Source organism: Motacilla alba, chromosome 3 (genome assembly GCF_015832195.1).
Source record: "Motacilla alba alba isolate MOTALB_02 chromosome 3, Motacilla_alba_V1.0_pri, whole genome shotgun sequence".
In the NCBI taxonomy this organism is placed as follows: Eukaryota; Metazoa; Chordata; class Aves; order Passeriformes; family Motacillidae; genus Motacilla; species Motacilla alba.
In genome coordinates this window covers 1,313,983-1,324,569 of record NC_052018.1, presented here as the reverse complement: position 1 = coordinate 1,324,569, position 10,587 = coordinate 1,313,983, and the positions used below count along the sequence as shown (strand labels likewise).

The following is a 10,587-nucleotide window of genomic DNA, read 5'->3' as shown; positions in this document are numbered from 1 at the left end:
CGGCATTCCAGGATTCCTCGCTCGGGTGGGATTTGAGATCCCGGGGAAAGGGCGAGGCTGGAATGTCGGGATGGAGCGGGGATTGTGGGGGGGAAATCATGGAAAGGAGGTGTTTTAAAGGGAAAAGTTTGGGATTTTGGGAAGGAATTCCTGGCTGGGCTGGAATTCCCAGAGAATCCCTGGCAGTGTCCATGGAAAATTTCCCTCCCGCCTCCCTGGGATGGTGGGAGAGGTCCCCCCCGCCCATGGAATGGGGGTGGAGCTGGAAGATCCTGGAATCCTCTTCCCACAAAAACCATCCCTGGATCTTTGGATCATCCTGCGATCACCCTACAAGGAACGTCCCCCCCATTCCTGTTCCCTGGATCCTCCCGTTCCTTCCGTTCCTGGGAGACTCCCATTGTCCATGAAATCATGGAATTGTGGAGCCCGGAAAAGCCCCCGGAGCCCTCGGATCCAACCATTCCCAGCCCTGATCCCCGTTCCCCCAAATCCGAGGGATTCCAATCCCTCCAGGAATGGGAACTCCACCCTGCCCCGGGCAGGGGAAAGGCTGGAAAACCTTTCCAGGTGGGAATTGTTCCCAAAATCCAACGGAACCTCCCTCGGTGCAACAGCCAGGGCCCGAATTCCACCTGGAAATTCCACCTGGAAATTCCACCTGGAAATTCCACCAGGAAATTCCACCTGGAAATTCCTGGGAATGCCGGCGCAGCGCCTGCCTGGAGGCTTTCCATAAAAATTCCAGCCCGGAGGCAGGATTGAGCTCAGAGAGCGATTTCCTGAAGGAAAACGCCACTGGGAAAACCTTGGAAAGGGAAATTCCTCATGGAAATTCCTCATGGAATTGTCTCCACGGGTGGGAATGAGGAAATCCAACCCCATCCCAAGGGCTGGGATCCTTCCCTGATCCCAGGCTGATCCAGCCCGGCCTGGGACATTCCAGGGATCCTGGGATCGGGAGGATTTGGGATTTGCTCCCAGGTCTGATCCAGCTTCTCCCGCCTGGGATCCGGAGGGTTCGGGATCAGCTCTGGGGCTCTGGGTGTCTTTTCCCGCCCCACATTCCCGAATAAACGGCTCGGATCCACCGCTGCTCCCACGTGGTTGGAGCTCCTCGGCTCCGAGGGCTTTTCCCACCTCGGCCATTCCAGAATTCCATGGAATGGTTTGAGCTGCGATGACACCAAAAGCATTCCCAGCCCCGGAGCAGTTTTTATTCCATATTAATCGTTTAAAATCCTTTTTTTCCTCCCTTATCCCATTTTTCCAGCAGAACCCAGAGGAGCAAGGCTGGAATCCAACCTGGAGCCACTGTGGGACAAATCCAGGGATGGAAAACAAGGAATTCCACCGGAATCTCCCAAAATCCAGGGAAACGTTCCCAAATTCAGCCTTTCCTGGAGAAAATATTTCCCTTCATCCCAGATTGTCATTCCCTGCTCCCACAGAGCCAAGGCCGAAAGGTTTGGGATCATCCCAGACATTCCCCTCTGGCGCTCCGTGCCTCAGTTTCCCTGGGGATGCAGCGGGGTTTTGGGATTTCCTGCTGGCCGGGAATAGGGAATGGAAGGATGGAAATCCCCTGGAGCTGGGACACGGATCCGCCTCCTTCCCTCCGGGCAGGAATTCCAGGGAAAACTCCGCCCTTTTCCAAGGAGAGAATTTGAGGGGACGCTCCTGGGGACATCCCAGCCCCAGCTTCCCTCGGGAATATTCTAGCCCTGATTCCCCTCTCTCCATTTCCCGGGAATATTCCAGCCCCAATTCCTCCCTCTCTCCATTTCCCGGGAATATTCCAGCCCCAATTCCTCCTCTCTCCATTTCCCGGGAATATTCCAGCCCCAATTCCTCCTCTCTCCATTTCCCGGGAATATTCCAGCCCCAATTCCTCCTCTCTCCATTTCCCGGGAATATTCCAGCCCTGATTCCCTCTCTCCATTTCCCGGGAATATTCCAGCCCCGATTCCGCTTATCCATGACCGGATTTCCCGGGGGATGCTCCTGTCCCGGTTCCCCCTGTCCTGTTTTTCCCGGGAGATGCTCCCATCCAGGTTTTCCCTATCCCGGTACCCCTGGGAGATGCTTCTGTCCCGGTTCCCCCCTGTCCCGGTCCCCCTGTCCCGGTATCACCGGGAAATTCTCCTGTCCCCGTTCCCCCTGTCCCGGCTCCCCCTGTCCTGGTATCACCGGGAGTTTCTCCTGTCCCGGTCCCCTTATCCCGGTCCCACCGGGAGTTGTTCCAGCCCCGTTTTTCCCGGAGGACGCTCCACTCCCAGTTCCCTCCTCCCCTGCCCGTTTTTCCCGGTCCGCTTGTCCCGATTCCCTTGTCCCGGTCCCACCGGGGGATTCTCCTGTCCCGGTCCCCCTGTCCCGGTCCCCCCCCTGTCCTGGTTCCCCTGTCCCGCTACCCTCATGAGATTCTCCTGTCCCGGTTCCTCCTGTCCCGGTCCCACAGGGAGATTCCCCTGTCCCGGTCCCCCCGTCCCGGTCCCACCGGGAGATTCCTCTGTCCCGGTCCCCCTGTCCCGGTTCCTCCTGTCCCGGTCCCCCCAGGAGATTCCCCTGTCCCGGTCCCCCTGTCCCGGTCCCACCGGGAGATTCCCCTGTCCCGGTCCCCCTGTCCCGGTCCCACCGGGAGTTTTCCAGCCCCGTTGTTCCCGGAGGACGCTCCGCTTCCCGTTCCCTCCCGCCCAGCCCCTCTCCCGGCCCGGGGCGGGCTCGGAGCGGCGGGGGCGGCCCCGGTGGGCGGGAGGGGGCGCGGGGAGCCCGGCCCCGCTCCCGTTCCGCCTACAAAAGGCTCCGGCCGGGCGGGCCCCGCTCACAGCCCCGGGACCCCGCACCCATGGGCGGCTGCCGGGCCCCGCCGCGGCCCGGGGGGGCCCCTCGCCGTCCTCGGCCCCCGGTACCGGCCAGCGCCGGCGGGGCACAGCCCGGGGACTGAGGGAAATCCCGGGAAGAGGCCACGGGAAGCTCGGGAGATCCCGCGGGTGAGCGGGGACGGGGGGGACGCCGAGCACCGGGAGGGGAGCGGGGTGGGGGAGCCCCCGAGCGCCGGGGCGGCGGAGAGGGAGAAGCTCCGGTTCTCCGGGGATGCTCCAGTCCCGAATTCCTGTCCCGGTTCCCCCGGGATGCTCCAGTCCCGAATCCCTCTGTCCCAGTTCCCCCTGTCCCAGTGGCCCCGGTTCCTATCCCGGTTCTCCCTGTCCCCATTTCCCTGGGGGAAGTTCCTGCCCCAAATCCCTGCGGGGGATTTTTGCCCCGGCATTCCCAGGGGATGCTCTGGTCCCGGTTCCTATCCCAGTTTCTGTCTCGGATCCCCCTGTCCCGGATCCCCTATCCCGGTTCCTGTCCTGTATCCCCTGTCCTGGATCCCCTGTCCTGGTTCCTATCCCGGTTCCTGTCCTGGTTCCTATCCCAGATCCCCTATCACAGTTCCTATCCTGGATCCCCCTGTCCTGGTTCCTGTCCTGGATCCCCTATCCCGGTTCCTGTCCCGGATCCCCTATCCCAGTTCCTATCCCAGAACCCCCTGTCCCGGTTCCTGTCCTGGATCCCCTATCCCGGTTCCTATCCCAGATCCCCTATCCCAGTTCCTATCCTGGATCCCCCTGTCCCGGTTCCTGTCCTGGATCCCCTATCCCGGTTCCTATCCCAGATCCCCTATCCCAGTTCCTATCCCAGATCCCCCTGTCCCAGTTCCTGTCCTGGATCCCCTATCCCGGCTCCTATCCCAGATCCCCTATCCAGTTCCTATCCCAGATCCCCCTGTCCCAGTTCCTGTCCTGGATCCCCTATCCCGGCTCCTATCCCAGTTCCCATCCCGGTTCCTATCCCGGTTCTCCCTATCCCGGTTCCTATCCCGGATCCCCTATCCCGGTTCCTATCCCAGATCCCCTATCCTGGTTCCTATCCCAGATCCCCTATCCCAGTTCCCATCCCGGTTCCTATCCCGGATCTCCTATCCCAGTTCCTATCCCAGATCCCCTATCCCACTTCCTATCCCGGATCCTCCTGTCCCAGTTCCTGTCCTGGATCCCCTATCCTGGCTCCTAACCCAGTTCCTATCCCGGTTCCTATCCCGGATCCTCCTGTCCCGGTTCCTGTCCTGGATCCCCTATCCCGGTTCCTGTCCCGGGTCGCCTGTCCCAGTGTCCCGGGTCAATCTGCACCTGGAGTTTCTCCGTATCCCGCTTCCCCCGGGATGCTCCTGCCCCCACTCCCCATTCCCGTTCCTGCAGGGATCTGAGACACCCCTCTGGAATTCCTGGATGGATTTTCCCCCTTGGAAGTGGGACTGGAGCTGGGAGCGCTGCTGGGCTGTACCTGGGGTGGGGGTGACAAAGTCCCAGTGGCACCAAATTCCCAGGGAAAGCAGAATCCCTGGATCTGTGCCTGCCCCAAACCCCGTCCAGCCAGCCTTGGACACTGCCAGGGATCCAGGGATTCTCTGGGAATTCCAGCCCAGCCGGGAATTCCTTCCCAAGATCCCAAAATCCCAAGCTCCCCTTTCCCACTGGAAGCCATTCCCTGCCTCCTGGCCCTCCAGCCCTTCCCCAAATTCCACCTCTCTCCTTTCCCTCTGGAAAAGGCTCCAAGGATTCCCTGGATCCTTCCCTGATCCAGCTGCACATTCCCAGCTCCCCCAGCCCTGGAGCAGCTCTGTGCTCTCCTCTCCAGCTCCGTGTCCCGCTGATTTTGGGATCCTGGAGCTGCAGGTGGGCTCTCACCTGCCCCATCCCAATGCCGGAGCCGGGATTGGGATTGGGATTGGGACTGGGATGTGCCGAGGCCCAGCCCCGTGGGACATTCCCGCTTTTCTCCAGCAGGATGGAGAACAAGGCCGTGGATCTCCACACCTTCTCCGAGCGGGAGAACGGATCCGTCCTGGAGGAGCCCTTCGAGGGACGGAGCCTTTCCAAGCTGAACCTCTGCGAGGATGGTGAGGGCGGATCCGCCTCCGGATCCACTCGGGATCCACCTCGGGATCCACTCCTGCATCAGCCTCTGGCTCTGCCCCGGGATCCGCCTCTGGATCCACCTCCAGATCCCCCCCTCCACCCCAGGATCTATCTCCGGATCCACCTCAGGATCTACCTCGGGATCCATCCCTGGATCTGCCTCCAGATCCCACCGATCCACCTCGGGATCCACCCTTGGATCCACCTTGGGACCCACCCCTGGATCCACTTTTGGATCCACCTCTGGATCTGCCTCCAGATCCACCCCAGGATCCACCCCAGGATCCACCCCTGGATCCACCCTGAGAGATTTTGATGGAATTTGGGGATGGAAAAGGGAAGGGAGACCCTTCCTGGAGTCCCGAACTCCCAGGGAAAACCCCTGGATCCCGAAATTCCTTCTCCAGGAGGAGTCAGGATGGGGCTGGATCTGATGGCAGGCTGGGAGAGCTGGGAATGTGCAGCTGGAGCAGGGAAGGGTCCAGGGAATCCTTGGAGCCGCTTCCCCATCCCAAAGGGGCTCCGGGAGAGCTGGGATTTGGGGAAGGGCTGGAGGGCCAGGAGGCAGGGAATGGCTTCCAGTGGGGAAGGGGAGCTTGGGATTGTGGGATCTTGGGAAGGAATTCCCAGCTGGGAGTGTGGGAAGGGCCTGGCTGAGCTGGGAATATCCAGCTCCAGATAAATTCCTCCTGGGAATGCTGGAAGGGGCTCGTGGAGCTGATTCCAAGGGGGCCTGTGGGGGTAGGGACAGCTTTGGATCCGGAGGGAGAATTCCCCATCCAGGAGATCCTTGAGTGTTGATCCCATTCCCAAAATCCCTGCTCCTGCCTCTTCCCAGCTTCCCGATCCCACTGTTCCCATCCCTTCCCACCGGGAAACAGCTGGAAAAGCCAGAGCCCCCCAGGACTGATCCCGGAATTCCTGGCAATCCCTTGCCCTGGGAAAGGCTGGGAGTGCCTCCCTGGCTTCAGGGTTTTGATGGAACTCCACCTGGAATTCTCGGGGCTCATCCCAAGGCGGGGCTGGCCCTCCAGGGAACCCCATTCCCACGGGAGAGGTCTCTGGAGCGGGATTTCTGGGAAGGGGCAGGAGCAAAGTCACCCCTGAGGGTGCGACCACCCGGATCCCGCCCGAATTCATGGAAAACTCCCGCCGGGGGTGCCGAGGATCCATCGGGAGCGGGATCCAAACCTTCTGCCGGCCCAGGAACAGCATCCCCGGATCTTTTCCAGGGTTTCAGGGACCCCAAATCCCCGAATCCCGGTTGTTTTCCTCCGCCCGCTCCCTGGAGCCTGGGCAGGGGCAGGAAATGCTCGCTTTTCCTTGGATGCCGGCCCTTTCCACGGGCAAACGCTGCCGGCCGCGCTTCCAAGGGCCGGGAATGGGAGTGGGTGGATCGGGGCGCGCCGCCAGCTCCTCCCGGGGTGTCCCGGGAGCCGCTGGAAGTGCGAAATGTCAGGAAAACATCGGCGCCCTCCTCATGCCGCGGCTCCATCCCAGGAATTCTGGGCGGGGGGCGGGGGATGGGATCCAGCTGGAGCATCCCGGGTCCCACCTGAGCCGCGTTCCCCCGGGATCGCCCCTGGATCCGCGCCGGGGCTCAGTCCCGAGCTCCCAAAGCCGGGCTGAGTTTCGGGATCCGCCCTCCGTAACCCTTTCCCGGCCGGAGGCTTTTCCAGCCATCCCTGTTTTCCCGGGAGGGACACACGGGGACAAGGACGAGGATGCCGTGGGGAAGAGTCCCTGGAATTCTGGGATGCCCCCACCCATGGGTTCCGTCGCCGGAATTCCAGGGAGCAGCAAGATCCCACTGGGACGGGGCAAGATCCCACCTGGGCATTGCCCGGCACGGATGGGCCGGGATGGAGATGGGAATTGCCGTGGGATGGGATCCCAAATCCCAGAAGGAATGGGATCCCAAATCCCAGTGGGAATGTCCCCGATTGGAGCTGGGAATTGTTCCTGGCCATGGGATGGGATCCCAAATCCCAGCGGGGATGGGATCCTGAATCCCTGCAGGAATGGGCCAGGCTGGAGGTGGGAATTGCCATGGGATGGGATCACCAGGGATGGGATCCCAAATCCCAGCAGGAATGGGACCCCAAATCCCACCAGGGATGAGATCCCAAATCCCACCAGGGATGGGATCCCAAATCCCAGAAGGGATGGCCAAGGTGGAAGTGGGAATCACTCTGACAGGGAATAAGATCCCAAATCCCAGCAGGGATAGGCCAGGCTGGAGCTGGGAACTGCCATGGGATGGGATCCCAAATCCCAGCAGGAATGGCCCAGGCTGGAGCTGGGAATTGTTCCTGGCCATGGGATGGGATCCCAAATCCCAGCAGGAATTGCCCGGGCTGGATCCGGCCATGGATCAGTGCTGTCTCCATCCAGGCGATCTGGATTTGGGGTTCCCCTCTCCTGTGGGATGAGGGGCTCTGGATCGGAGCCCCGGATCTCGGAGTAGCACAAAACACCCGGATGGAGGCTCCAGGTGGGAATTCTGGGCTTTTCCTCCATCTTCTGTTGGTGTCTCCTCGGGGAAACTCAGATCTGGGAAAGGGCGGATCCGGGCGGTGCTGCTGGAGCGGGAATGGGAGTGCTGGGAAAAGCTGCTCCCAGAAACCCGGTGTTCCTGCCAGGATCCTACAGGGAATGCTTTGGGTGGGAAGAGACCTTCAAGCTCATCCCGTTCCATGGGCAGGGACACTTCCCACCATCCCGGGGTGATCCAAGCCCATCCAAACTTTCCTTGGACACTGCCAGAGATCCAGGGATTCTCTGGGAATTCCAGCCCAGCCGGGAATTCCTTCCCAAGATCCCACAATCCCAAGCTCCCCTTTCCCACTGGAAGCCATTCCCTGCCTCCTGGCCCTCCAGCCCTTCCCCAAATCCCAGCTCTCCTGGAGCCCCTTTGGGCTCGGGAAGCGGCTCCAAGGATTCCCTGGAGCTCAGGGATTTCCTTGGAGCTGCATCCCACGGGATTTGCCTGCTGGGAACCCCAGCCTGGATCCATCCCAGCAGCTCCAGGGAATCCTGGAATGGTTTGGGTGGGAAGGGACCTCCAATCCCACCCCATCCCAACCTCCCCCTATCCCAGGTGGTTCCAATCCCATCCAACCTTTCCTTGGACACCTCCAGGGATGGAGCCCCTTGCTGCTCCTCGGGGATGATCCCAACCGTTCCCGCGGCATTCCAAGGCCCCCGCGAACCCCGTGTCCCGCTCCATCCCGCAGATCCCGGCCGGAGGATGAGGCCCCCGGGGTGCTGCGGCCGGATGGGCTCCGTGGCGGCGCTGAAATATTCCGTGGTGGGACTTTACCTCCTGGTGCTCCTCATCCTGGTGGGAATCTTCATCCTGGCAGGTGAGGCTGGCCCGGATCCTCCCGGGGTGATCCCGGGACTTCCAGGATCTTCCATGGCCTTGGAATCCTTGCCCGGGAGGGGTTTTTGGGTCGTCCAGGGGAGGGGAGGTTGGGATGCAGCAGAAAAATAAAAGAAAAAAAACAAAGGAACAACAAAAAAAACCACCCCAAACCCAGAAACCCATGGAAAAAACCCATTAAAAATCCCAAAGGACTAAAAAAAAAAATCCCCAAAGAAGAAAAAAATAACAAAAACCCATAAAAGACCCCAAAGAATTTGAAAAAAATCCCCCCAAAAACTCATACAAAACCCTAAAGAATTCTTTAAAAATCGCCCCCCAAAAAACCTCAAAAAACCCCAAAACCCCATGAAAAACCATTAAAAACCCCAAAGAATTCCAAAAATATTCCACAAAAACCCCCAAAGAACCCCAAAAACCCATTAAAAACGCCAAAGAATTCAAAAAAATCCCCAAAAATCCCAAAGAAATTGAAAAAAAAAAAAACAAAAACTCATACAAAACCCTAAAGAATTCCTAAAAATCCCCTCAAAAAAACCTCAAAGAACCCCAAAACCCCATAAAAAAACCATAAAAACCCCAAAGAATTATAAAAATATCCCACAGAAAAACCCCAAAGAATCCCAAAAATCTCATAAAAACACCAAGGAACTCCAAAAAATCCCCCCAAAAATTCCCAAAAAACCCAAAAAACCCCAAAGAATTTGAAAAAAAATCCCCCCAAAAATCCAAAAAACCCCAAAAACCGATGAAAAAATCCCAAAGAGTTTTTTAAAAATCCTCCAAAAAAACCCCAAAAAATATTAAAAACCCAAAAAACACCTCCAAGAATTAAAAAAAAACCCCCCACAAAAAAAACCCCAAAACCCCCAAACCCCATCACTCCCGCCCAGCTGGGTTTTCCTGGGATGAGGACGATGGGATGCAGGCAGGGCGTTATCCCGGCACATTCCAGGGCTCCTGGAGGAAATTTGGGAAATTCCTGCTTTAATCCCCAATCCCAGGAAACACCCCCTCCATGGATCCGTCCCTCCTTCCCGGAGTTGATCCCGTTTTTCATGGTGGGAAGGGATGTGAGCCCCGCCTTTTCCATCCCCGAGTCCCCCCCAGCTGCTCTCCAAGGGCTGGGAAAGGCCGGAGAAGATTTTCCCGGAATTTCGGGGCCTCTCCCGCCGAGCGTTGTTTGGATGTTGCTGTTGGCCGGCGGATCCCGGAGCGAGGGATGCGATGGATCCGGGACAAGCTCCGGTCCAGGAATAACAACAACAACAACCTCCGGCACCGGGAGTCTCCCGATTCCCACCTCCCGGAGCGGCGGGACTGGCGGGATTCCAGGAAAACCCCGGGAAAACCATTCCAGGTTGTCACCCGGAATCTTGGAACAGGGGAGCAGAGGGAAATCAGGGAAATCGTCTCCGTGGCGGTGGCCTTCAAATTCTAAATTCAGATTTCTTTCCAAGTTTTAAGATTTTGGGATTTTAAGCCGAGCCTCTGGATTTGGACACGGCCAAGTGCTGGAATTTTGAGCTGGGGATGTCCAGAGGGTTTATCCCAGCTGGGAAACCACGGGATGGGGTGGGATAAAGGGGTCACATCCAGCCATGGGGAGATGGGGAGACAGCCCCAGCTCCGGGGGCTGGAGCTGCTGGAAAACCGGGAATGTTCATGGACGCCTCTCATGCCGGAGGGCTCGGCTTTCCCGTGGAAAATCCCTTCCCGGGCTCCTGGAGACAGGAATTCCTCTCCAGCTCCATCTCCCATCTGAGGGGAAGGGGAATGGAGAAATGTGCGGAATCACGGAATGGTTCTGGTGGGAAGGGACGTGGAAGGGTCTCAAATTCCATAGGGAAAATTCCCAAGCTGCTCCCAGCCCCGTCCAACTTGTGCTGGAATGTTTTGGGGTGGGTTTGGCCGGGAATTGTTTGGGATCCAGCTGGGCCACGTGACTTTCCTTGGAAAAGAGGTTGGGAAGAGGGTCAGCGGCACAAATCCAAGGAAACGCCTCAGGATCCAGCAGGAAAAACAAAACAAAACAAAACAAAAACCCATTAAAAATTCATTAAAAACCCACTAAAAACCCCAAATAATTAAAAAAATCCCCCCCAAAAACCCATAAAAAACCCCAAATAATTTTTTAAAAAATCCCCAGCGGGAATGGGATATTTTCCTCTCCGGAGCTGGAGTTTCCCATGTGGATCTCGGGCAGTTTGGTGGCCCCTGGGAATTCCCATTCCCAGTATC

The 10,587-nt window shown here is 58.5% G+C and overlaps 1 protein-coding gene across 2 annotated transcripts in view; it reads left to right on the top strand.

The window, feature by feature from the left end:
- Positions 1–2,816: 2,816 nt before the first annotated feature.
- The window catches only part of SCARA5 (scavenger receptor class A member 5), a 29,607-nt gene continuing 21,836 nt past the window's right edge, over positions 2,817–10,587 (top strand). The window contains exons 1-3 of one of the 2 annotated variants that reach the window (XM_038133822.1): positions 2,817–2,990; positions 4,830–4,942; positions 8,198–8,326. In XM_038133822.1, the coding sequence (XP_037989750.1) occupies positions 4,831–4,942; positions 8,198–8,326 (241 nt within the window). In that variant the 5' untranslated portion in view covers positions 2,817–2,990; position 4,830. Of the gene's footprint in view, positions 2,991–4,826; positions 4,943–8,197; positions 8,327–10,587 lie in introns of both variants that reach the window. The other variant, XM_038133823.1, reaches the window with a different exon arrangement.